Source organism: Corvus hawaiiensis, chromosome 2 (assembly GCF_020740725.1).
Source record: "Corvus hawaiiensis isolate bCorHaw1 chromosome 2, bCorHaw1.pri.cur, whole genome shotgun sequence".
Classification (NCBI taxonomy): domain Eukaryota; kingdom Metazoa; phylum Chordata; class Aves; order Passeriformes; family Corvidae; genus Corvus; species Corvus hawaiiensis.
This window is the reverse complement of record NC_063214.1, coordinates 41705247-41733246: the sequence shown is the minus strand read 5'-3', so window position 1 is coordinate 41733246 and position 28000 is coordinate 41705247. Positions and strand designations below refer to the sequence as shown.

Sequence of the window (28000 nt, the reverse complement as noted above, 5' to 3'; positions counted from 1 at the left end):
TCAAGACAAGGAAATACGTCAACAGCTCTTGGTGTGGTGATATCAGCCAGGGGAGACAGAAGCAGGCTGGACAGGCTGGGGAACAACAGGAAGTGTAGTAAGTGGGTTTGGGTTTGGTCCAGGCAGATGACTGGTCACCGAGCCCTAAAAGAAAGAGTTAGTCATGTTCAGGAAAGGTGATGGAAAGGAAAGCACAGACATAAAATTTCATTTTCCTGGATGTAAAAAGGCTCCTGGAAAATCAAGAACTGAAGCTGAACCTTAGCTGTTAGGTGCTTTTCTGATCTCAGACTTGCAATTACCTAGGCAGCAGAAGAAAATATTTTCACAAGCATGGTAAGCCCTGCTACTCAGGCAAACCTAGGCCAGACAATGACTTTAAATACCCCACTCCAAGGCTGACATGCATTACCCCAGTATGGGCATGGTCCCAGTCCAACAAAAAGGCAGCATGAGGTGTCTCTAGATGTGCATGACAGCGGCCACCAGCACGCTGAACAGATCAATGATTTCCACCTGGAAACATCCTGCCTCTGTCCTGGACCTGCGAATCAACCTCTTACCTCAAAGTGGCACCTCTGTCTCATCAGGTGTATAGCCCCAAGTTTTCTTCTGAGTCTCAAAGGCTTTTTATGGGCTTTTGGGAAACTCTGAGGAGTTCTTTCCTTTCAGGTGTGAGGCTGGGGTCTGTCTGCCAATTTAACTCTGCATTTACCAGCCAACAGATAAACCTGACTCATCCTGAAGAGCAGGAGCTTCAGGTTGTCGCTTCCCATGAGGAACATCTGTTGAAAGCCAGCATGGAGTTCCACTCCTCTGCTCCCAGTTCGATTTTCTGTCCAAGCGAGGTGCCTTTCCCGTTTCTATCTAATTTAAGATAGCTGTTGTGACCCTTGAACACAGAGCTGCATATTTTTTTTCTCTTGCTAACATCACTATTTCTAAAGAGACCAGTGCCATCATCATGCTGTGGCACTCACCATGCTGAAAAGATAAAGACAAAAGGACTGCTCTGCCCTGGGAAGATTACATTCCCAGCCAAGGCAGCAAGAAAGAGGACTCAAACACAATGAGATGGAGTTGGCCAGGGGTTCTGATGATTCGGTGCTGCAGTAGCTTATCTGCTATCGTAGGCATCACAGGGAGTGATGCCTATAGGGACTGATGTCAAAAGGAGTATTAAGATCAGATCCCAAACAGCCCTAAGGTCATTGATGTGAGCAGAAGGGCTCTGGAAAAATACACGTTGAGTTGGCAATGGGCAGCATGAGCTGGTGGTGTCAGCATGAACTGTGGCAGCAGTGTGGCCTCGTGGGAGCTGGGGCTGCCTTTTCCAAACCCGTCAAGGGTGACAGTGCAATAAGCTGAGCAGCCCCAACAGTGCAGATAAGAACCTGATGTTTCATGTGATGGAGCAGAGGGAGCCCAGGGAGGATGCAGAGTGATGTGGCTAAAGGGACACATGAAAAAAGTGATCATAGAATCACCAAGTTAGAAGTGACACACAAGGATCATCAAGTCCAACTCCTGGGCCTGCAAAGGATGCTCCAAGAGTCACACCATGTGCCTGAGAGCATTTTCCAAACACTTCTTGAACTCTGCCAGGCTGGTGCTGTGACCACTTCCCTGGGGAGCCTGTTCCAGTGCCCAGCCACCCTCTGGATGAAGAGCCTTTTCCTGATATCCAACCTAAACCTCCCCTGACACAACTTCAGGCCATTCCCTTGAGTTCTGTCACTGGTCACCAGAGAAGAGATCAGTGGCTGCCTCTCCACTTCCCCTCATGAGGAAGCTGATCACTCAGTGGCAGGCAGAGGTGTGTGGAAGACAAGAAAGGCTGTAGACAACAAACTGTATAGACACAGGGTTTGCAAGGCATGACAGAGGTAAAGTGTGTTGGGGAAAATCAAGAGAGGTTGGAGACAAGGAAGGGCAAGAAAAGAGGTAAGGATCCAGAAAATAGTATTGACCAGAAGGAAAAGGAAGATACTGCACAAAAACTAGAGTGGAGAAGGATCTGCATTCTTGAAAATCCGGGGTGCTAAGAAAAGGTTAAGAAGGAAAACAAATGGAAATAGGTGAGAGGAAACCCAGGAGGCAGGTTGTGACAGGTCAAGTGAGAAGATGAGAGAAATCTGAGGAAGGTCTCTTGTGATAAGAAAATGAGGAGAAAATATTAGGAGGAAGAGGGGGAAAGGAGAATGAAACGTTTACATCCATCTTCATTGACCTGACATAGATGAGCAGTCTTCCTGTTCTCCAAGAGTCTCAAGCACCAACAACCTCTCAAAAGGAAGAATACCTCCCTGCAAAATGAACCTGAAAAGCATGCAGCATCCAAACTCTCTAGACATTAAGAAGCTGCCAGGCTTGTCTGTCTGCTTTCCCATACTGTTTCTCCAGCCCTGTCTCTGTTCACATGGCTGACACTGGATTTGCTACAAATAGAAAATCTATCTCCTCACATGCTTGACCCCTCTACTCTAGTCTTTCAAAACATTCTTGACTCCAAATATTTTTCTAGGCTGGATCTCCAGTCTCCTATCATGGCCTCTGTGAGACTCTAATGTTGTATGTGACTGTCCATTTCTTCTGAGAAGAAAAGGAAGAAGAGAGTGTCTCCAAGGGCAAGCAGTCTCATGAGAGAGACACCATTTGTTTCAGTAGACATACCAAGCTTGGACTGGGAGCACAACAGTGCCAGCCAACATGCCATGGCATGTCAGAGAGCACATCTGCCTCCTCACTGCCCCATGGGGAAACAGTCTCTTTTTAAAATTAGTTTAAAAACTTGCTCTGGGAAGGGAGCCCAGTGCTGAGCAACAGAGAAAAGCAAGAGTGAAACAATCTTCCTATTATAACTAAGAGATTCAAGGGCTAGGGGAGGGGGTGGGCAGAAGGACAACAAACTCTTCAGGGAAGAGCTTAAAAACACATTTTTGGGATTTTGATTCCCACCTAAAACAAGGTTTTGATGCCAATCTCTGCTGCCTTTTGTCCTCACACTTTCCCCACGGTGTCCCTGGTGCTGGTGAGGAAGGGCCCTCCACTGGTAGTGCTGCTTTGTTGCTCACCTCTGTCATGATGCTCACAAGCAGGGGTGGACTAGTGAGAGGCCACGAACTGCCTCAGACTGCCAGGGATGCTGATCTGACTGCTCTGCTTCTTTACTTGCATTTTCTCCTATCCAGGCTCACAGTGTCCACCCACAGCAGACAGTGGATGCCCTGAAGTGGTGGCACAGCTGAAATCAGAAGAGAAAAAGACCATGAAGTTTTAAACAAAAAACTGCAGAGGAGGTTGTGCACGGTGCACAATCAGAGGAAAAGGGTGACAGCTGGGAACAGTAAAGCACCCAAACTGCTCTATGGATGGTAACACCATTAGGACAGAGACATACTCTCATTTTGTACAAAAGCTTGCACAGTGGGAGTCTGACAGACACCTTGTAAACCATGAAGTATAAATACATTGCATAAATACTGAATAAAATTAATAAAATCCAAAGACTGCTTCCTTTGGCACTTTATCTCAGTCTTCATACCCAAGAGATCTCTGTTAATCTTCAGACTGTTCAAAGCACAATGACAATTCCATGCTAGACAGCAAAAGTAGGATAGCTTTAGATTAGCAGTATAAGGCAATATTTTTAATAGTGCAAATGATTCTCTGTCAAAATGAGCTATTTAGAGATGTGCTGAAAGCTCCAGTATTTCCATTCTTTAAATTAGGAGGTGCTTCTTAATCTTACAACAACTACAAAAAAAGAGTTCATGTTTCAACTGTAATGGTCTTTGTTTTACGGATTGTCAATTAGTCAGAGCCACAACAGTTCTTACCCACCCTAAATCTGTTTTGGACAGGGAAGTTATCCACTTACATGCTTTTCTTCTAGGTATTAATATTGATTTTTTTACTATTTGTTTTGTTTTATATTTTCAGAAGTGTAGTGTGATTCAGTCAATGCTGAGAGCTTGCCGTGCTACATGCTGCCCAAAACAAGGCGTGAGACAGCTCCTGACAGTCTGCATTGACAAAAGACTGGTGAGTGGGAACAAAATTAGAGGTACAGGCTTGTTAGGCTTGCATCATCTCAGAAGAGGGAAGGAGAAAGCCATAACCCTTGAGAAAGCTAAACCTGCTGGCAAGATCCAGAAGCTCTAATCAAGTGGCAAGATAGCAGCCACACCCAGGACTGCCTGTCTCCAGAAACACCACTGTGTTTTGGAACCAACGAGTAGTAGGAGGAGTGAGATGTTCTGCATTAAAGGTTTGGCCAGGCCTGATAGGTGGATATGAGGCTCCAGCTGCTCCCTAGCTCCAGCACCCTCTGTGCCACTCAGATCAGCAGTGGAGATGCCCCTATGGAGCCCAGTCATCCCAACAGCCATAGCAGAGAGGCAGGCACCACAAGGCTGTGACTTGCACCACACTACACAGCAAGGTGAGGATGAGATGACATCCTCCAGATGTGCCTCTGCCTCTGCACCAGCTTTAAAATGAACCCAGGATGTCCATAGCTGGTCAGACAAACCTCAGGCAGGATCTAATGTACTCCTGCCCCCACAGAGACTTAGCCCATGAAAAATAAATTACGTTGGCTGTGTGAGAGAGTAGTGAGCAGCTCTTTCTCCATTCTCATTTCAGGCCTTGACTTGTTACGGAAATACATATTGCAACTGCTGCTAGGCGTAAACGTAATATCATATTTTCCACATATGTTCTTCTTGGCCAGTACTGCCTAGGGAAAAATTCAGATGTGAAAAACATGATCACCAGTCTTAGGATCTTGTCACTACCATGAGTATAGGGCTCTGATTCTGCCCTTAGAGTTCACAGAATAGCATCAGTGCATGACAACCAGGACAAGGTATTTCCTCTAAAATAAAAAAGCAGCAGTGCCTTTAGTCACATCAACAGCAGGGTGGAAGGAAGTACTGGCCTCAAATTAGACCTCTAAACAAACAGGTGGCTGTTGGGATTCCAGGTTAAATTACAAGTGCAAAACCCCTGAGGAAAGGTAACTTTGTCTCTCTCTCGTAAGCTCAGTTCAGCACCTAGAAGATTGAGGTTTAGATCTTATCTCCATCAGGAAGCAGAAGAGGTTTGACCTCACACCTGTAAGAGCCAGAGACAGGAGTCACTGTCCTCCTGCCCTGGGCTGCTTGCCATTGAATTTTGCACAAATAGTCAGAAGGAGAATCACCTTCTGCCCTTTAGTTCTGTAGTGAAAGCACAAGAGGAAGAGTCTCACAGTCCAGCTTGGACCACTCTGCTTACAGTCCCTCTGAGCAGCAGCCCCTGTGCCTGTGCCATGACATGGTGCTCTCAATCTCCTCTGCACAGCAGCCAAAGGAACCAGAACTCTCTGGAGTGCACCCCCGCCTTCCAACCTCCCTCCAGCACTAGGCCTGCATAACCACTCCCGTGTTCCTAACTGATCATCCTTACACCTGATGGGACGTGCTTTGAAGTCTAACAAGTACGGACTACAGAGCTCATAGCTGGTAAAGACTGCAGGAGCTGGAGTTGCTGGAGTAGCTGGAGTAGGCAGGCTCCAGCACAAAGAAAGCTTGAAGGGGGGGAGAGATGTAAATAGTGCAGCACATTCATCACACGCCAAACATTCCTATGAAAGCCCTACCCCCACAGGCACCAGCTCTATCTGTCTTCCCTCCACAGCTGCTCATGAACTGCTGTGCTCTAGTGGGTGGGACTCCCCACCAGTGGGGTGCAGGATCTTGCACAGGACCAGGAATCCTTCCTCTACTCCTGCTTAATTTTTTACCTCCAAGGATAGCAAAGCCAAGTTATTAGGGGCACAGTAAGATAGTATTGGATAGGAGCAATGAGGTCAAGCTGCTCAATGTGCATGTTTTTGCAGGGACAGACGTGAGATGTGGCTGCTTTCACCATGCTCAGGGCAGGCAACTGGACAAGAAGAACAGGAAAAGGGAGGGAAATGCAATTACTAATCCTCAATAGCAATGATACAGAAACAGGCAAGGTCTTGCTAACATGAGGCACGTCTGCAGAGGCATTTGCAGCACACACACCTTGGTGTGCCCCAAGTCTTCAGGGGAGCATGCACTGCCCTGTTCAAAAGGCCTCCTGCTTACACCCACAGTGGAGCTCCATGTTCAGCTGAAGGAACTGGGCACCAGAAATCCTGAGCCAACCAATTCTGCTAATTGGGTTTTGATACTCCTAACCAGCACTAACCACTTAAACTTCAACTGAACCCCTCCTTTCTTCCTGCACAAATCACAAAACAGAGATCAAAACCCAGGAAGGGAACAAATTTTGCCAGGCCAGTGTCATCTATAAGTGGCTTCAGCCAGGGTTACTGATCTCGTAGGAGAAGCCTCGTTAGTCTGGGTCCCACAACAGGACCCAGTTTACAAGTCTTGCTCAAACAGAGGTGACAGTTCTCATGGGAAAATTAAATGTCAAAGCCCTGTGGGCTTTGTAATATAGGAAATCAAATTTCAGAGCCTGCATTTAAATGGGACATTACATCTACAAGTTGCAGAGGAAAAGCCTTTGGTCCATTATTCGTAGTTTTATAAAAAGGGAAATGCATAAGACTTGGGGAGAGGGGGTGACTTTGTCAAGATCCCCTGGCTAGTGGCAGTGCTAGGAAGAAAATACCTGTTTTCTGAGTGCCAGCCCTCTGCACTGAGAGTTTGAAAAAGCCTCCCTTGAGAACTCAGCAGCTAAAATACTGTGAATTTTCAATCAAGAACTGAAAGGAAAACAACCTGGTTGAGCCCACTTACGGGGATTTCACTACTTTTCAAGCTCTTGTTCTTTGTTTCCATCTGAATCAGGATAAACTGACTTCTGCTCACATCTGAAAGACACAATGCAGCTGGTTAAAACTATTCCAAAGCCAGAGTGGCCTCATTACTGGGCAAAGCCTTTGCACAGTGTGCTAGTTCAGTAAATAAAGGATAACTAAGGATAACTAAAGGTTATCACAGTGGTTAAGAGAATTCACTGCAGGCTGATACCAGCTTAGGTAGGAATATGTTACATTCATGTGGCATCTTTGGAGGCAGTGGAAATTGATCCTATGGCTAACCTTCTTTTCAATTGTTTTGAGGACTGCACTACTGAGATGTTGCTGGAAAGAAACCTGAATTATGTTCTAAATTGTTCAGGATGACATATAGCTGTTCCACTTTTCTTATAAACTCTTTCTTGCGTTCCTGGTTTGGAGACTGGAGATAAATAAGGAGATTCTGTGCTTCCACACTGGCTTCTCTATACCTTAGAGCCCTGTTTACAAAAAGTACTTATCTGCATCTTGAAGCTTTCAGTAATTGAAATTTTAAATCCAGAAGGACCTCATCTAACTTAACCTCATCTTTGGAACATAACTACTTACGTAGTTTTATGTTGTAAACTCCACATCTTCTGCTTGCCTTTGTAAATTACTAATGAAATATAGAGCAGGATTTTCTGGGATTGCCCAAGCAAGGGAGTGAATCATCTCCCAGAGGAACCTGTCACTGCCCGCTGAACAGAAAAAGGGCCCTAGAGATTTGCCTAGACTAGATACCTCACTTACCTGGAGCCGTATGAGAGTAATCCTAAAGTTAAGGGAGAGATGCACATAAACTGAGGACTGATTCAGACAGAAAACATTGATAAAGCATTAAAACATTAAAAAACTTACAGAGAAATATGTGTACCTGCTCCTGATGTTATTGCTAAAAGTTATATCTCTTACAGAGACAAGGTCATCTCCACTCCACCCTGCCTAACAAACTCACTTGTGGAATACTTCACTGGTTTCTTTATTCCACATCTACACAAAGAGGGAGGTAAAGTGAGCAGATCAAAAGCCAGAGTCCCTGTGGTACATGGACAGCCAGCCCTTCCTTCCGTATAACACTGGTTTTTAAAATCTGGGCACTGTACTACTGAGACTCCTCCCAGCCAGACTGAGTCATTGTCAGCCAGCATTAAGGAAAAGATAAAATTAGCTTAGCTATTAGAAATGTTTGGTTAATAAATAAAACAGTAGGACAGTTTTGCTTAACAGTGGATGCAACCATAGACAGAGGTATGTCATGGCTGCTTGCCTGGATGTAAATAGTGCATGGCTAAAATTATTTGCTTTGTCCAAGCTCAAAAAAATCTCTTCAGTAGAAACAAGAGAGCTTCCATGGAGCTGAGTATGCATCCAAGACTGTGAGTCCAGAAAGCATTAGCTGTGTGTGTCTTGGGGCGCCACTCCTTCCTGCAGCACCCTCCCTTCCCCAAGTCCCTGAGTGCCTTTTGGCTGACATCACGTCTCACGTTGGAAAAGCACTGGGATCTCAGCAGAGAGCTGCGTGTGTGGGGAAGCAGACAGAGGAAGACACAATAAACAGAAGATGTATTCAAAACCAGTATGTTGGACCTGCAGCACTGGTCTGGCTCGTTTAATGGCTGGCTGAGAAGCCACAGTCTGCGGTGTCTGATGAAGGTCACCACTGCCTCGGGGAGGATCCAGATCAGGTCCTCATCCTGTGTCTTTTCTTCCAGGGAATTCCTTCTCATTCCTGGGATTTTCCCTCTGTGGTGAATAGGTCACAATGTGTCTCTGTTGCCACAAAGCAGGAGTTTGCAGCTGCAAAATACACCCTGGACTGGAGTACTGAAGGCACAAAAATCCCAGCAGCCCAGGGAATGGAATGGAATGGAACGGAGCACAGAAGCAGAAAGCTGGAGAGACAGTGCAGTGGGAGGCGTCAGGGCAGAGGTTACAGGCTGGAATGACTTTGTGAGCAAAGAGAAGCAGCAGTAAATGGTATTTACTGTCCCATGGCAGGCAGCAGGGAAGGTGTGACGGAGAGCAAAGAAAACAAGATGGCCTCATCGGAAAGCAGCCCCTGCTGACTCACCGGCTGAGTCACAGCCTTGCCCAGCTTCTACTCTTTTTCCAATCAAGGAAACAGCAACTTCCCATAAACTTATTTTAAGGCTGGTTCGGATGCTGAGCATTCCTGCACCAAGTTTCTAGTCTTGACAATCCCCCGTGCCCTTCCATATCTGTTTCCCAGCAGGAGGCACAATCCTTCAAAGCACACAGTGTCCTGAGGTAGGAAACGGTGCTGTGGTGCTGTGGCCTCTCCAAAGCAGAAACAGGATTTTCAATTTACTGCTGATCAGCCATGCAAGCTGTGCCTCAGATGGCCAAAGACAGGCTCTCACGAGAATGGAGAGGCAAGGGGAAGATTCAAGCTGGGAGGTTTCCATTCTGGCACTGAACCTGTGCACTGCTGGGGAAAATGCTCACCTTCAGAGCACTGCTTTGAAAGAGAAGATTGCTCATCCTCCTACTGTACTTTAAGGGTGGGAAGAAGATAGCCTACAGTGGGAGACACAAAAACTCAGGAATTACAACTTCTTCAACTAAATTCCTTTCTGGATTCAGAAAAAATCAGTGAAAATCAACAGGTAAGAGTAATGCTATAGATGGAAGAAAGGGAAACCAAAAGCCAAAGAATACACATCAGAAGATGTCAAGAACAGAAAAATTACACAGGAAACAGGAAAAATCCCTACACTGGCAAGGCTAAAAGGGAGTTTTTAAAGTCCATTAGCAACATAAGCAATCTTCATAGCACTACAGGCCAAGAAGTAGATGAGAAAAACATTAGCAGGGATCCAAATAGGCATAAGATTTTTATAAATGTTTTTGTTCTCTTTCAGGACACGATATCTTTTGCAGTCTTGCCACGATCTCAGAGAAGGACCAGCACTTTGGTGAGACCTACATCCTAAAGCACTGGGATAACCAAAGAACCGCCCCAAACTGGGCCAAGAGACACTTCAGAGGTAGAGTCAGAGAAGTGGGTATTTGCTTTATTTGGCACCAGGTGCGTGGGGGATCGCTCCTCCAAACGCACACACACGGCACAGTATTATGGGTAAAATTCATGAATAGTCATCACATTCCTTGGGATAGGAGTGGTTATACAAATTAGTTCTTGGAAGTCATTAGTATCATTAGCATACGTGTCACACATGCATGATGTGTCCCGGTGTGACCGGTGAGGAAGGCTCAGCGGTTTCTGTGTTGTTTTCAAGTAAATTCTTGTTCCTCTTATCTTGACAAGATTAAGATGAATCCTGCTTCTTAGGTTTTGTGATGAACATTTGCTGTCTCTTAATAGTTAACTGTGCTTACATGAGTTAAGTATTGATCAGCTTTATCAATCTCCTGGTGTGATCCACAAGCAGCTACAAAATTGCACTGAGAATGTCTGCAGGTACCAGAAACAGTAGCTAAGAGGCTCTGCCAGTGACACCGGCAAAGGATTTATTTTTAAGACCGATGTCTGTAACACAACCAAGTATGTTTATGTGTTGCAGCTCAAAGACTACGTGGCATTTTCTAATCCAGAAAATGACAACCTTGAGAAGGATTCAAGAGTCACCACGGACATGTACCTGGATTCAAGCCCCCAGTGCTGTGGTGTGGGTAAAAAGGCCGGTGTGATCCTCAGATAAACAATCACATAGAAAGCTGTGGGAGGGAAGCGACTGTATCTCCCTAGTTTGCATTGATGGAGCTGATGCTGAAACAATTCTTATATTTTTGTTGTTGATAAATTGGATAGAGTGCAAGAAAAAGTCCTCAAATAATTGATGTGAGGAAGAAAGCAATCCTAAGGTTAGAAGAGCCCAGGCTGCTTACTTTATTCAAAGGCAGCAGCAAAACTAGATTACAAAGTATAAATACCTAGTGAGAACATAGGCTTTTAAAATTATCACAGAAAGGCACAAAAGGCACCCGTGGTTGGAAACAAAGACAACTGATACTAAAAATAAGGTGCAGTTTTATACTGTGAGTATAACTAATCACTGGAGGAAATGAACAAGGGAAGTGGTGACTTCTTCTGTTTCTCATGTTTTCCATGCAGTACACAGTACCTTTCTAAGAGTTGCCACAGCCAAATTGCTCAGCAAAGATTGGAGCAGCCATGGGAAGGGGAAAGATCTGGGGTTCTGTTATTGCCTGCTTGTTTACACTATCTGATGGCATTTTAATGCATAATCCAGGAACACAGGAATTCACACCTTTACCACTGAACTTGACTGGTGTCTCCTTCTACATCCCTGCTCTTTGGTGGAAGTTTAATCCCTTCCCTTATACTTGCCTAGTCAAAAACACAGGGAGAATGTCCCTAAATGTCAAAGCCTGCCTGGTGGGGCAATAATTATCCATATGCAGGGTGAGCCCTGCATGGGAAAGAGCTCTGTGATGTGACCCAGAGGGACTGAGAAGTTGATGGTGATAATGATGAGAGCGGACATGCTCTGAGAATAATTACTGAACGAAGGCTCTCTGAGCACTTGAGCTGGGGAATAGACCAGCTATCATTGTTAGGGCCTGGAGACAATATGGTGCTAAACTTCTTACTCCTAAACGAAATCCAAACAAGTTTAAGATTGGGAAAACCTCTTATCTTAATGTTTAGAAATCTTTAAACCCAAAAGTTGTGGACCTGTGAAGGTTAAGTGCCTCTGCAACAAAACTAAGTAGGTATTTTTAGGAATCATGACTCAGGCACTTCCACTTCACCAATATCCTTCTTTAGTGCTCAAATCTTCTAAGGAAATCAAGCCCTTGACCATAAAACACATCTTCACAATGATACACACAATCTGGGGGAAGGGAAGTTCCCCGGGGAACAATTTTGGCCAAAGACACAAAGCCATTCCTTTACTATTTGAAGAGTCTTCTAATCTGTTCAGAGCAGGGACTGTGCTAGTTTTTAACACACAGTGGAATGCTTGCCTTTTCCTCTAACCCAAGAGCAGGAGAGGTCCCTTCATTTATTGAGGTCTTTAATCAAGGCTTGATACCTTCTGCCAGATGGATATTAAAACTGAACATTAGGCACTGCCTTCAGGACATGTTACCGAGCAAAACATAACATCCTGCTCCACCACGACAGTCAAATTATCATAATCAGCTAATTATAATCATAATCATAATTAGCATAGTCAGTGCCTCTTGGTTTAAAGTCCACAGATTTATAATCTAGGAATAACACCCACCATCACAGAATGATGCATTCAATTCAGGCTGTTGTGATGTGTAGCCCAACAACACCAAGTTCCTTAAGCCAGATTTCTCTGCAAGGTTTGATCTTGAGTTTAAAGTGCCTGTAGTGGAAGAAATCGTAAACCCATTTCACAGGGCACCAATAGAGGCTTGAAGATGAGAAAACACACTGCTGGATACTTGGTTACTGACAGGTAACTTGGGATATGACACAGTAATTAGTGCTACTATTTACCCAACTTCAGAGTGAAGCTTAAGTTGCTTAAAATAATTGGTTTCTTTCTATACTAAAGGCCACTTCTTCCAAGTGCTTTCTCTGATGGCTCGTTGACGCAAAGGGTGCAATTTCCATCGTTGCAGTAGCTGCCTGGATAGCAATATCTGTGGGACCTCTTGTGGGCTCTCTTCTAAACTGCATGTTGGGTGTCGAGTACTCAGGAAAATGTTTCCCTGTTAATTTGTAGCTATATCAGAGACCCTTTAGCTTCACATGCCTTGGTGTGGATTCGCAGAACCTTGATAATAAAGTGCACCTAAAAGGAACGACAAGCACAGGAAGGAGCTGCAGTGTAAGAGGGGGAATTTAATTCCTTAGTGATGGTCGTTCGTGCTTTGGCTTCTTTACACAGACAGCAGTGACTATAGAATCATAGAACAGTTTGGGACGGAAAGGACCTTAAACATAATCCTGTCATGAGCAGGGACACCTTCCACTAGATCAAGTTGCTCAAAGCCCCGTCCAGCCTGGCTTTGGACACTCCAGGGATGGGGCATCCTCAGTTTCTCTGTGTAACCTGTTCCAGCGCCTCAACACCGCCACAGTAAAAAATGTCTTCCTTCTGTCCAGTCTAAATCTATTGTATTAAACATCTACACCATGTAAGGCAGTTCTTTGCAAGGAGGGCAGGGACAAGTCAAACATTGCTACCTTACAGTCAGACTTAGGCTGATGTTCCTAATACACAAGCCCGAATAAAGAGAATACCTTAGGTACTCCCTTTTCCTCCGTCTGCCACTGTTTCTATCCTCCCCTATTATCTCCACAAGGCTCCCTGCCTAACCCCGTCCCTCCTTGCCCTGACACCCGCACCGGGGGCGCCATCGCTACCGAGCGCGCTCCCGCCCCGGCACCGTCATGGCGGCCGCTCTCTATGGTCAGAGCTCCCGTCTCGATGGCCCGCCGCGGTGCATTGTGGGTGCCTGGCGGAGCTATGGTGGTGCTCTAGGGCCCGGCTGCGCAGGGCAGAGGAGGCCGCGGTGTGAGTGCTCGGGAGTGCGGCAGGGAGGCTGCGGGAGGGTCCTGAAGATGGAGAGGCGGCTCTGGAGCAGGGGGTGTCGGGGGGGACGCGGGCCCAGCGAGAGGACGGGCTGCGGCCGGGCCCGGTGCTGCGATTCGGGCCCTCCCGGGAGGGAGCACCCCGGCAAGGCCAAGGCAATTCAGCTGCAGGCCGAGCTCGGTCACTCCCTCCTGGCCGATAACTCCTGGTAGCGCTAAAGAGGCTTCTTCGGGTATTTCTGAAACCTGAGAGGTTTCAGGTTGAGTCTGGGTCCTTTAAAGCCGAATACAGACTGATTTAGTCCTGTGAGGAACGGCTGAGGCAGCTGGGGTTGTTTAGCCTGGAGAAGAGGAGGCTTAGGGGTACCTTATCGCTTTCTACAGCTGCCTGAAAGAAGGTTGGAGCCACGCGGGAATTGGCCTCTTCTCCCAGGAAAAGAGGAAGTAACCTGCAGTTGTGCCAGTGGGGGTTTAGGTTGGACATGAGGAAGAATTTCTTCACCAAAAGGGTGATTAGACATTGGAATGAGCTGCCCAAGGAGATAGAGGAGTCACTGTCCCTGGAGGTGTTTTAAGGAAAGACTGGATTTTGGCACTTAGTGTCCTGGTTTTTTTCAGGAAGGGAAGGAGTTTAGTTACAAGACTGTATTGCTGGCTTTAAGGATGCGAGATCAGTCCCTGACTGGTGTTATTTACTTCACAAATGTAGCTTCGTATTTAAATTATAGTCCATGTATTGTCTTTCAAGCATATTGGAAAAGACATTATTTTGAAACCTGAATAGATTCTGTCAATAAAAAGCTACTTAAATTTTGGGCTCATGAGCTGAGTGACAGCTGATATACTGTAGTGGGACTTGTCACTGCTTTGACAGATCCAGGAGCAACATAGCTCCTAATGAGTGTCTTTCACTGTAAGTTATAGTAACAACTTGTTTTATCCTTTGATCCTGTAGGAGTGAAGATGACGACAGCAGCAAGGCCAACGTTTGAACCTGCAAGAGGAGGAAGAGGAAAAGGTGAAGGAGACTTAAGCCAGCTATCCAAACAGTATTCCAGCAGAGATCTTCCTTCTCATACTAAAATCAAATACAGGTTAGTATCATTTTTTGGGTGTCAGGGCAAAACAGGCTGGGAATGACTGTTTTGTTATGAGTGGTACTCTTAAATTTTCTCAGTATATGTTGATGTGTTTGACACTGAGCAAGGTCCAGAGATTGTGCAGCAGTGCTGGACAAGTGGGCCAAAAGTGATAGTCTCAAAAGCAGAACTAGGAGCTCAAATGCATTGCAGGTGACTTGGGGAGGTTTAATTTTAGTGATAATTTGTTGCTGCTTATGCACATGAATTATCAGGAGAAGATAAGCATTGGAGACTGAACATTTTGGGCAGTGAAGTGGAAAATGAGTTGGCATTGGGACTGAGCCACAGGGAGTACTGTCACTTGCAGAGCAAGATGGGATGAGAGAAGTGAAGTTGAGCACATCTTAAAGGCAGGAAAACCACATCATGTATTTGGCAAAGGACTCTGTGGTGAGGGCATTAAGAGCAGGCAGGGGAGCCATGGACTAGCACTGGGGTAGTGGTGTGTGTTGGAAGAGCTGATGTTAAGCTGCAGGTGGTTTACGCAGGTCCTGGGAGAAGAAGTTTCTTTAACCAGTGAGAAAGATAATGTGATCTTACTAAAGTTTTCCTATGTCTGAAATGCATAATAAATCTTTATCTTTTTGAAAAAGTAAATAAAATCTGGAGTCAGTGTGATTGACACATTTAATTTTAATTCTTTCTAAAAATGCTCATTTTATCTAACTGATGTTACTCTTGTCAGTGAAATTACTGTTAAGGTTTTACTGTTGGACTTTTTTGTGTAGATGTGTGACCTGTCACCTCTTCCCTCTTGCCCCTTTGGTTTTTAAGAATATGTATTCATAAGGCAGTTGAGTGTTTTGAAGAATACCAAATAAAAAACACAAAAAGTGTTGTCAAATGCATTTTGCTGGGAAAATTGCTGGTGGTTTGTTTTCTAAACAAAAGTGGGGTTTGGAACACCAGTCTGTTGCTTTGGAAGAAGTCTGTGGGGACAGGTATGTATGGGAATATATCATATATGTTTTAACAAATCCCTCCTTTCTTGGGAGAGGGAGAGATGGATGGAGCATCAAGTGTCTTCTGGTCTTTCTCCCAAGTACCTAAAACAAAGTTGTCTTTGTTAAATTGCCAGGACTACATCACTGCAGGAAAAGTCCAGTGTTTCAATCCCATTCATGTTTGTTTGCATGGCGCAGGGTTTGGGAAGATTTTGCAGCTCTAACAGGGATTCCAAATTCAGGTTTTTAATTACAAAAGCAAATTAAGTACTTCATCATAAAGACAGGCTGTGCACACAATATGTTTATAATAGCTCAAGTCTGGTTTTCTTCCAGGCACTCTTACTTCCAGCACTGGGTTCACAGAGAGGTGAAAGAAATTGCTGCTTGTTTTTATTCACTAGTTCTTTTCAAGATATCCACAAAAATGTCAGCAGTCTCTAGGTGGAACTTAATGTGACTCAGATATATGTAGTTCATTGCTTTTTGCTGGTATGTTGTTTTATAAAAGAGGGATGACCATGTATTTACAAGGTGTTTCACTAAAGCTAGTGTTTTGTCTGTTCTCCCAACTTTTTTATTATTGGTCGTGGTCTGGTCTCATGGAGAAGAAAAGGTTTGTGAAAAAGGTGTTCTAGTCTTGGTCTTATCTGTAAGCCTTAAGGGACTGGGTTTGCAGCAGCAACTTTGGCTAGTACAACAATGAAGAAAGGTGACCATAATGCGTGTGGATGCCTACTAGGACACTGGGATTGGACTGCTGGAGAACAGAGTATTTCAACATAGTGACTGCAGGCAGTTGTAGTCACCCTGTTTCGTAGGAATTTAAGTGGGGTCTTTCATTCAAGAGCCACCAGAAGGAGCACGAGCGTGTGGCGTGGCCGGTCTGTGTGTGCAATGCGTACGTACACAGGAGGGCTCTGCTGAAGAGAGAATAAATGTACGTTTACATGGAGCCCAGTTCTTGCTCCCTATCCTTACCTGTGCACCCCAGGATTTACTGGCCTCCCTGAAAAAATTGCTCCCAGCTGTAGACTGTCAAACTTCAGGCTTTTTCCCCTTTTGTTGTTTTAGACAGACCACTCAGGATGCTCCTGAAGAGGTGCGTAACCGCGATTTCAGAAGGGAGCTGGAGGAGAGAGAACGAGTTGCTGCAAGAGAAAAGAATAGAGACAGACCAACCAGAGGTAAAAACCAAGAAACAAAAATCTTAATGCCTTTGTGAAACATTTCTCTTGCGTGAAATTCGGTGCTGTAAGAAGTTTGCAGTTGCAGACAGCATGTCATGAGAGTAGAATTTAGGGTATTGGTCTGATAGTTCAGAGCTGTTGACCTGCAAGGGAATGTCCACTGGCTTTCATGCTGGCTTCATGCTAGCAGAAATCTAGGCCAGCTGGTAGAAAAGCATGCCCAGCCAATACAGTATAATTGTAATGAATTGGCAACAAGTGTGTACAGCTACTAAAGGGCATTTTTTGTACTTGGACGAGCAAGACAGGAAGGAGAAGGGGTAATGAGTCATCTTCTACTGCTACAGCACCAGTGTAACAATAAAATCTGTTTGAAAGTATGCGATTCTGTTCAGATATGGTGAAGTAGTAACACAATCAAAGATCTTTTTGAGAAATACTCGTTTTTAGTATTAAACTACAACCTATTGTACTTCAGGTGTAGGTGTGAAGCTATTGCATGGCTCTCAAATTCACAGAAGTAAGTAGATGTGGTTTGGACCAAACTAGCCAACAGTAATGCTTTGGGATCATCCTAAATGGGAACCCTCCAGTTGGATATATATAATAAGAACAGCTGTTTCTGCACAGCTGTTTTTTCTGCTATTTTTCGGCTTGAAATAATAATGATTTCAAAAAACTTCTGGAGGCCAAATTGTAAGTTTGGGCTGTTACTGCTGCTCTTGAGGCTACCTAGGGGGAGGAATTAACATGGGCATTAAGATTGAGAAGTGAGGGAAAGGTAAGCTTAACCTTGTTTCTCTTAGCCTAATTCAAGACAAATTGTGAAGATTTTTGCTTTCTGACATTAGATGCTGTTAAATGAAGTGACTTAGTCACTTTCTCTTTTAACTCTTACACCATAGAACATACAACATCATCATCTGTGTCTAAGAAGCCTCGGCTAGACCAGATTCCTGCGGCAAATCTTGATGCAGATGATCCTCTTACTGATGTATGTATCTTCTTTTCTGTCTTCTTTCCTTTCAGAACCCTGCCTTAAGGATTTGCTGTTCATGCAATATGTACTTTTAGGTCACCTAAAGACTTCAGACAGGTTCCAACTTATTTTCCTTTTACAGCTTCTGTACTGTGGTGAAAGTCCAGAGTGGTTCAGAGGATTCTGGTCCATGCTGTAATGATATTCTTGGAAAGCACAAAAAAAATCTAGGAAACTGAAAATACCACTTAGAGTATGGGGAATTACCACTGGGTTAGTAAGAGTTCCCCAGAGGTAGAACTGTTGAGATACCTGCAAATGACTGTCTGCATGAGCAAAAAAATGCTTGCCCTTGACTCTGCTTCTTATGCTGACCTCTAGGAGTTAAGTCAAAGGCTTGACAGTAAGCTCAGGGTTTTTTAATCCTGTGGTATTTGGTCCCAGCAGTATTGGACAGAGTAATCAGGCACACAGAATGACTTGTGTCACAGTGATCAGCGACTGGGGACAGCCATTCTCTAGAGTCTGTCAGTTACATAGCATTTTTAATTGCAGTCATCCCAAAAGCACAAACCTATTTTTCTCTCAACGTTACTGTAGAAGAGTAAAAACCTCATTTGTATTGTATTTGCTGCTACCCAAGTATTTCAGAAATCAGCCAGCAGCAAATTGTAGCCTTAGCTGGGCAGCCCATGGCCATTTTTATTACATTAAATGACCAAGCTGATTCTTGCCTTCCATTTGTTACTGTTAGGAAGATGATGAAGATGAGGACTTGGAAGACAGTGATGATGATGACACTGCAGCTCTTCTGGCTGAGCTGGAAAAAATCAAGAAAGAACGAGCTGAAGAACAGGCTCGAAAGGTAAAATCTCACACATTAAAAGCACCTGGTTTTGTGTACTGGTGTCTATTAAAACCGGTGTGCCTTAAGTACTTGGGATGAGTGAGAGCTGGTGAACAAAGTGCTGTTCAAACCTCCTCTCAGGTATGATGGATTTGTTCTTCTATCTAATAATTATTAAGACTTTTTTTCTTTATAAGGCATACTGAATGCTTTACTCAGTGAAACATTTTATTCACTTTTCCTACGCTTTGTAGGGGCAATGAGTCAAGATAATCTTGATTTCATGTGCAAGTCCCCTGAACTCAGCTATCATACCAAAGTGTATAGTGGTATTAGTGAGCTGCATGCAATCCAGTGTAATTTAGTTTGTTAACTAGCTTTTATGAAACAAGAAATATTAATTGTATTTATGAAAGAAAGATGTGTGATTTTTGATGCTGCTTCTTGTGGCTGCAGGTTTTATACAGTAGTTGTCCTTTCGCAGCTTTGGTGCTGTGTTGCAAGGAGCACCAGTTTGAACTGTAAGACCAGAACTATTTCCATGTGATTATACACAGGCAAATTCATTTGATAAATGTCTCTGCAAAACCAGATAATAATACAGCAGTCTTTTCAGAAATGGGAAACTTAATTCACAGGTAGATTTCATACCTCTCTATAATCTCTCTCTCTACAGACAGAAACACTGTGTTCTGCCCTTGAAAGGGGAAGAAAGTCCCTGTAGTTACAGATGTTTTCCTGTGAGTGGGATTAAATCCTATGCTGTTGATACTATTACCTCCTTGGTGTGAGAGAAATTGCTGGGATGGAGTGCATTAGCAAAATCCCTAACTATTGATTGGACTTCAGGGACTGTTTCTGGGAGTAGTCTGTGTTGTCTAACTTACCAGGTTTTAGGATTGTATTGGGTACTGGTTCTAACAATGTACTGCAACAGAATTTAGAGTCCAGGTATTTCATCTTCACTGCTGAAACACTCTGCTCTGATGGTGCAACAGAAGTAGTGGATATGTGCAGAGTTCCCTCATCTGCTTTTACTAAGTGCTTTCTTTTTTTGAGTAGGGCTTAAATGTTTTAGTGCTTTTGTAAAACATTGGTTCCTTCATCTGGAGTAGTTTTGTATGTTTTTGTAAGTATATTTCTCCATTCCTGTAAAACAAAACAAAAATCCCTCAACAAACAAACAAAAAACCCAAGCCACCTGTCACCTTTGTATAAACTAATCTGAGGTGGTTTTTTAGAACATGTTAAATAAACACGAGATGCTGATCAGGAGGCTAATCAAAGGCAGCTCTGACAATATAATGCTTTAGTGCCTCTGAACTACTTGTAACCTTTCCTGTAGCTTAACATACACATTCATAGTTTAATGTCTTTCATGAGTGCTTAGCTGGCAGTGAACAGGGCAGAGCTTCCAGCAGACACTAGGAACAGCGAGGAGATGATAATGTTTTAACTGCTGTTGGCAGCGCTGTAGTTGCGAGCCTGTTCTTGCCTAACAATATAAAAATTTACCTTTAGACTCAACAAGGCCTGTAGAACCAGTGAGCTCTGCAGCTCTGCACTTAAATACTATGGAAGGCTAAAAGCTGTACCATGCTGCTTCAGTGCAGAAATTGTGCTGTAGAAGACTGTTGCTACTTGATTGCCCATCTGGCCTGTGAGAGGTCTTCTACATTAAAGTGTGTCTGAAAGCATCTCTTGTCTCTTTAGGCATTTGAGGCACATCATTTGAAGCAATGAAATTGTCTTTTGCAGTAACAACATGGTGAAAATTACTTAAAAAACACTGTCAAAAATTCGACCTCATATATTCCTATGTGAAATGTACTAAGATACAAATTAAGTGTAGCCATGTGTAGGAAAGATTTTGATCTCAGCTGTCCTTGCACAGTGCTTAAAATGAAAGCTTAGGTCTGTGTGGATTTTTCACTTTGCTTGATAGTTGAAATTATGCATCAAGATTAAACAGCGTAAATTGTCACATTTCAGTGTAGAAAACTTGCATTAGGAAAATAATTGTTAGTAAATTGTTAGTAAATAGCTCAGATAACCAAGTGCCTGCTTCTTTTATCATGTGTGAGAAGTAGGAACATTATAATCTCTGTGAAATTCTAATTTTGTCACTAGAGGGTGCTGAAAGCCATGAAGTATTTGGGATAGCACTTGTTTTACTTTGCTGTCTCTTAACAGCAAATGTAATGTGTTACCTTCATGGATGTTCTCTTTACTCCAGCAGCAGGTTTTTAATGTCAAATGCTCTATGTATACTGAACACAATTGTGTTATTCATTTGCAGTAGTGCCCACTATTGCACACTCAGAATCTAGACCTACAGTGTTCATCCTTTCACTGGTTGGTGGCAGGTAGGCTCTCTTTAAAATTGGCATCTTCAGTAAATAGAGGGTGCTCTACAGGTACTTGGAATTTTATTTTCTTGTGGTTTTTTGGGGAATAGGAAACTAAGATTATTTTGATGGAAAAAGTAAAAGCCAGAGTGGGGCACAGCCTTGGAAAGAGTCTTTAGGAGTAAGGGTCATCTTTGGAAAGATGTCTTATGTACGTTGGCTTTAGTGGTGCAATCTGTTTAGATTATGCCTTGTTTTCCATGTCTCTGACATAAGGTGTTAACTGGCAAAGCATTTTGGAGTTATTTTATATGAATTCATTTTCCCTTCAGATACCTGGAGTTTCATGTCACTATGTACTGCAAGCCATTTGACCTTGTATTAATCATTCAGGTGACTTCAAGAGAGCATCGCATGTAAAGTCTTACCCGTGTAGTTGCTGTTAATCCTAATCCATGTACAGGAGTGCTTTACCTGCTGAAATGCTGCTATCCACAGTAGACAGCATGTGGAAGCCAGTGGCCAGGCAAAGGGAAACTGTGGAGTGAATACCTGTTCTCTCTTCACTCTGGTCATCATTCTCAAACCCCTTTGTTATGCAGGCAGATTAATGTGAACATCCCAGGGTTTTAACAAGATTAAGAGGGTAAACAACTGTAATGTATCCCAAACCTGTGCCGTATGTAAATTTTTCCCTGATACTGAAATTATTTTGATTTATTAAAATGCTAGTCCAGTTATTTCTGAGAGTTCATTTAGAGTAAACTGTATTTTTGTCAACAGTCTTCACTCATCACTTTGGTGTTCATTATTTAAATTGCCACGAAAGGAGAACGGCTCCTTTCCAAATGGTGGTGAAACAGCAGTTAAAAACAAAATATGAGAATCTGCTTTTTTACAGGACATCCTGTTCTCTGTTAACTTCCCTTATGGGTAACACCAATTTCCATAGAAGTCCTCTAAATCTAATTTTGACAATATTAATATTAAGAGGTTCTAATAGTTCGTCAGCCAAATAAGCAATTCCTCTCAAAGCTTGTTAACTTCTCAGAATGTTTAGGTTACCTGAAATTATGTAGAATCATTAAATAAATGCTATGAATGTTTTTTTAAAATCATTTGAGTGTGGGAGTCCTGCTGACTTTTTGTCTACATTTGTAATCTCAGATTGTATCTAGCAGACACTAAGATGACCAGGAAATTGTAGTTTTGAAAGCCGTTTCTGTGGAATAATTCTAGGTCTGTATAAAACTGTGCAAACACAAGGTCGGTGTCTGTGTTAACCATCCATGGGTAGGTTTCAGGAAACATTTCAATATTCTAAGTTAAGCTTTACAATGCTCTTGTTCTTCAGTTTGCCAGTGCTTCCTTAGAAAGTAAATTGAAATAATTAAAAAGAAACTTCAAACCATTGAGCAGCTGAATGTATGTGTGCAGTTCTAGCAAACCTGTTTTAATATCCAGTAATTTTTTGCTTAGCTGAGAGCAGACTTAAAGTTTGTTTCCTTAACAGTTTTATTTCACCAAGCGTTTCTCTATAACTGCATATATTACTTTACCAATAGTCAGAGTAAATCTTAGCTCTGCCCCCTGTTTTAGCCGTGTCACAGGCCTTCAGATAAAAGATCAGAAAATGAGTCTTGATAGATATTAACCTTTTCACTTAAATCTTAAGGGTCTGACTAAAACTAGAAGATCAAATCAGTGTTTGAGAAAGAATTTCAGTAAAGAGGCAAAAGCAGATGGCAGAGTATGTTTCTTCATACAGTGTTTGAGACATGCCAGGAACACTTAACCCTTGCCAGGAACTAATGATAACATCCCTTTCCTTGTGGATAAAATGACAACAAAGCTGCATGTGGATGCTGCTGTTGTGATTACTCGGTGCTCTTTGTTTTTGAAGTCTCAATGAATTATTTGAATCTCTGTGTTGCACAGAGTTAGTAACTTGCACAGGATCAGATAACTGAGGTGGATCTGTGCATTCTTGAATTTCATTCTCTGCTGCTAAAGGCAGTGCTATCATAGTTTGTCATTCAAAAATCAGTGTTTCAATCAGGTTATGCTTTTTTTTAAAGCTTTTTTTCAGCCTTCTATGAAATGTGGGTATTTCAGGTTTTCTTTCAGCTGCTCAACATCTATAAAAACTGTAGGATAACTGACTTTAATACAATAGAGTCATATGGGGAATTTCAGCACTTTCTGTAAAAGTAATCTTGCTCTGTGCTAAGGGTAGGAACTATGCTAAAAATAAACATGGTGACAATGTTTTTCTTTCCTTTGCAGTCAGAAACAGATATGCCAAGGAAAGAAATTCCCAAGATTGCCTCGACCACTTAGTTTATCTGCCACTTTTCCAGTCCTCTGCAACAGAAGTTGACTTAAGTCAATGCAATTTTTTTGCTAGCAATAATCAGCTGTAGACAGAATTCAGTTGAGCCTGAAATGCCAAGTTGTTGGGGCCAGTGTACGAATTGTGTATCCCAGCCTGCATGATGGTGCAGTGGAGATGCAGTCAGTAGAGCCTGGAGTGTGGCTGGTCTCCTTTGTCATAATTTAGGGTGAGCACAAGAGCTGTCTTGGCTCCCTCTTGTATCCTCTAGGTCTCTGCCAGGATGTGAGCTCAGGTGCCTATGGGCCCATGTCTATCTGTAGGTGTCTTAACACAGAGATAAATCCCTCTTTTAGTCTTAAACTAGTTCTTGTAGTGTAACACTTCTTAGAAGTGTTATTTCGGCTTTGATTTTTTTTTCTATCGCCACATTTTATCACTTAATGCTTTTCTTTTTATCAGAAATCAAACTATGTCAGGCTGATTGAGGCTGAAGGATATATATGGGTTGTGCCAAAGCAGATAAAATTTAGGATGATGTGTAACATGCCTTTTAAAAATCTTAGTATAGAAAATTTGAATGTGCATCTGTGTGTAGGAAGTACATTGGAGTACAGTATGCATATTTTTTATGATTCTTAATATTGACTTTATCTTTCTCTAGTGATTCTGAATATTTGCCATTCAAATGATGGAAGCTTTTGGCTTCTCTTTGTGCATGGTAAAGAGTGCTGGAATCATCAGCTTTGTAGGAACTGTTGAAATCAAATCTGAAATGGAGAAAGGGAGGGAAGAAGAATTGTAATTCCTCCTCAGAAGATGCTGGCTGACTCCAGTCAATTTTTGACCACTAGAAAAACATCGAATGTGACGTGCATACTTGTAGTTCTGTATATGTCAATGGTGTGTGGATGCATTTTCATACATTGTGAAAACCCAAACTAAAATAGTAATGTCTGCCCCAGATAGCATAAGGCATGATGCACAGGTTCAGAAACTTTGGATCATGTCTTAGAAGTTTGAGGGTGAGACTGTGGCATGCTCTACCTGCCACCTTCAGAAGAGGTCACCTGGAGTCCAGCTCTAAAATGAAGAACTGCTGCATCTGTATAAACTTGGAAGAAGTTCTCTTCACAGAACTGTTTTTCAGCAGAGGACTATTAATTTCTTGCAATGGTCTTAGTAGTGCTACCTTCTCTTGATTAGGAATTTTAGGTTTGTAGCCGTCTCATTTCTCTCAATGTTTTTCCCAGGCCTGTTGTGTTTTCAAAGCCTCACTTTTAATGGAGCACTGCAGATTAAAGTTAATGGTGCAGAGCCCACCTCATTTTGGACAACACAGAGAACAGTTCACATGCTTGCATCCAAGCTGTAAATTTGCTCATGGTCGTAAACAGTATCTGATCACCTCCTGGGAGGTACCTGAAGATCAGTACTGGGTTTTTGCTTGTTCCAGTAGCCAAGGTTTTGCTTGGTTTCAAGGCAGTGCTTTGCATGCATGTGCTGTATGATAATCAGAGGGCTGCTGGACTTCGGGTGAGAACACATGGCAACAGACTGCAGTAAATTGGATTTCATGGCTGTTGGCTACTCCATGTTATGGGGAAGGAAGATGGTAAATCAAAGGTTGGCATTCTGTGCAGAAGCAGCTGCATACATTTCTTGTCTCTGATCCACAGAGAAAAGTATCATTTGAGTTTATATTTCTAATATGGGAGGAAATTGCTGTTCCATATCAAATATTTTTATTCCATGTTCCCATACTGACTGGGGTGATAATAACTGAAGTTGAACTGCAAATGTTGGATTTAGAGCTATTTGAAAGCTCAAAACCTTAGTTGATTTGTGTTAATAACTTCTAACTGCTGTGGTTTGTATTACAGCTCCATGGATACAGTAGCAAGAAAGAGCAAGTTTTGCCGAGGCATATGTTTTAATAAGGGCAGCTGTACTTTGTTTTTGAGCAATATGCCCTTCTGGGGAACTCTTTCCATCCCACTGGCAATTAATTGCAGCTGGTTCTACATTTTATTTGTGAGAAGCAGTGTAATGGTGTTTTTTCATAACTAAAACGTGGGTAGATTTTGAAAGGTAAAATCTTTACCAGTGATCCTGCATCATCTGGTATTCATGTGTACATTAAATCAATGTTCTTAAGAAAGCTGAGGTATTTAAACAGAAAGTTTCATAGAATCACAGAATGGTTGGGTTGGAAGGGACCTTAAAGGTCATCTAGTTCCAACCTCCTTGCTGTGGGCATGGACACCTTCCACTAGACCAGGTTGCTCAGAGCTCCATCCAGCCTGGCCCTAAACACTTCCAGGCTTAGGGTGCCCATCCAGAATTTCACATACCTGATCAATTTAATGGAAAAACATTGTAAATTGTAGGTAATAATAAATTACTTAGTATTGGTTAAATGTTTGAAGCTAGAGAACTCTGGCTAGCATCAGCATCAAGTTTAGCATTTAAACTTTGTAAACTCCAGCAGCAAGGAAACTGCTTCCTCTTTTGGGATCCTGTAGAAGTCCTCCGCAATTCATTTTCTGCAGGTTTTTTTTTCCCAGCTCATGGAAAAGCCCCAACCTTGTGATCTCTTTGTTTTTAGTTTATATAATTTTTAAAAGCCATGGTTTGGTTCTCCTGCAGTGCTAATGAGGCTTCAGTTCATTTTTTAACCAGTGTCTTCAGACCATACTTCAGAGTAGGAAACCTACTTAGTCATCCAAATTTAAAGAATTACTTTTTTTCCTTACTGGTTCTTTCATCAAAGAACACTCCCTGCAATATTTGTGAAAGCTTGTGGAAAAATACAGTGATGTAAAATGAATATTAAACATTAATTTTGAAGTCTGTAAACATTTAAGTCACTAGATGTGCTAATAGAGCTTGGAAGCGTGGGCAGTGAAATTACTTTGTGTTGCTTGTAGTGCATTGCTTCACTTAGGCTTGAGTTACATGCATTTGACAGTACAAGGACAAGAAAATTCATCTGCTTCTTAATATTGAAACTCTTAAATAGTCTTATGACAGCCTCAGTTCATTTCACTGTGGGGTTCTCAGTATTCTTTTTAATTTGTCCCTAGGGGAAGTTGTAGTTGTAAAATCCAAACAGCTGCTGAAAATAGAGAAGTTTCAACATGCTGTATGGTTTCTTCTACCTAGTGAATATTGTATGATGTACTCGCTTTTCTCATGAGGATAAAGAAAATCTTTTAATCTGTATACAGTTTTTAATGTAATACATATGTATATGGTAGAGCTAGAATTTAACTGAGTATTTGATGTCACATCAGAGCTAAGTAGAGCAGATATGAGTGTTGCTAGTTTGACAGTTTATTAGCAAAGTTAAGCTCTTTAGTGTATCTCTGCTTCTATCCTTATTCTCCTCATATGCAAGTGCCAAACACTCTGAAAAGTCTGAGCTAAGAATTAAAGCTCCATCTGTGTGAGTGTTCAAAGCTAAATAATGTGTATCTCTACCAATCAGAGGAGAAAAGTAGCCTAGAAAAATAATACATCCATTTCTGGTTCTCAGGAACAAGAGCAAAAGGCCGAAGAAGAAAGAATTCGGATGGAGAACATCCTGAGTGGTAACCCACTGCTGAACCTTACTGGGCCAGCACAGCCTCAGGCAAACTTCAAAGTGAAGAGGAGGTACCGTGCAGTCTGTTCAGTGACACCCATCCCCTTGCTGACTCTCGCTGTTCAGAGTCAGAAAATGTTATCACTGTAGCTGGTTTCTATTTCCTTCCTCAGATCTTGTCACAAATGTGTAGGAGACAGGTTGGGATAGAAAAATAGATCATCTTTGTGAAAGACTAAAATCTAATCCTAATGACTAGGTGTTCTGTAGGAGGGTCAAACTCTGTATATATGTTTTTGTATATTGCACCTAATTTTCATACAAGCTTACTGAAATTAAAAACTTTTGTTTTCAGGTGGGATGATGATGTTGTCTTCAAGAACTGTGCCAAGGGGATAGACGAAACAAAAAAGGACAAAAGATTTGTCAATGACACTCTGCGATCAGAATTTCACAAAAAGTTCATGGAAAAATATATCAAGTAGTACAGTTTTATGTGCAGTAGCGTGCAAGGACTTGGTAGGTCATGGTCGTTCCCTCCCTTTCCCTCAGAATTTAAGGCTGAATGTTTGGTCATGGATTCCCAAATGCTTTTCCAAGATCAGCAACAGCTTCATAATTAATAAGTGCTATGTGTCTGGAGGTTTTATTCCTGCATATTGTTTTCCTTTACAGTTTTAATTAAACCAGTTTGTGTCTCATGAATGTTTTTCTTTCTTCATGTGTGTTTACTTTTACTGTCCACCTTGTAAGTGGTAGAAGAGAGAACCTGATTTGCAATAAATACTGCTGATTGTTTAAATTGCTTTCCAAAATGCCCTGTATTTGTAGTGATGGTGGTTTGTACCTCATGCAACTTTGATAAATCTCAGTATTAATCAGAGGTGAGGAAGAACTGAGTATGGTAAGCAGTGTGAACTGAAAAGAGCTATACTTTCTGTAGCAAACTGGACTTCCTCTTAAAAGCTAGTTAGTAACTTAGCTAATCTTCATTTTTAGTTTCTTTCTACTGTCAGCAAAGATACGGTTTTGGGGTGGGTCCAAGTTCTAAGCAGCTTTCCTACTTTCTGGGCTCTCTTGGCTCAGCACATCTGGAACAATGCCATGTAATGCCTGGGGGAACCTTGAGTGGGAAATGCTCCATGGAACTGTGGGGTTTTTTTCCTCCTTAATAAACCACTGCAGTGCTCGGTCCCTCAGCCACAACCTAGTGGCCACAAGGTTCAGTTTCTGTGTGTGTCCTTTAGTGGTAATAATAGCATTGTCAGAAACTTGCAAGTGTTTTTAAC

The 28000-nt window shown here is 42.5% G+C and overlaps 1 protein-coding gene and 1 long non-coding RNA gene across 2 annotated transcripts; both read left to right on the top strand.

The window, feature by feature from the left end:
• The first annotated feature begins 8657 nt into the window (after nt 1–8657).
• LOC125321652 lies at nt 8658–11089 on the top strand. Its single transcript, XR_007201627.1, has 3 exons — nt 8658–9450; nt 9706–9831; nt 10369–11089. It is a non-coding gene; the product is annotated as an uncharacterized LOC125321652 (long non-coding RNA).
• Nucleotides 11090–13221: 2132 nt separating this feature from the next.
• Nucleotides 13222–27513, top strand: CWC15 (CWC15 spliceosome associated protein homolog). The gene is made up of 7 exons (XM_048294795.1): nt 13222–13326; nt 14299–14437; nt 16504–16616; nt 17525–17613; nt 18353–18463; nt 26664–26782; nt 27067–27513. Exons 2-7 carry the CDS (start codon nt 14307–14309, stop codon nt 27194–27196), a joined length of 693 nt encoding a protein of 230 aa, XP_048150752.1. The 5' UTR covers nt 13222–13326; nt 14299–14306; the 3' UTR covers nt 27197–27513.
• The last annotated feature ends 487 nt before the right edge of the window (nt 27514–28000 follow it).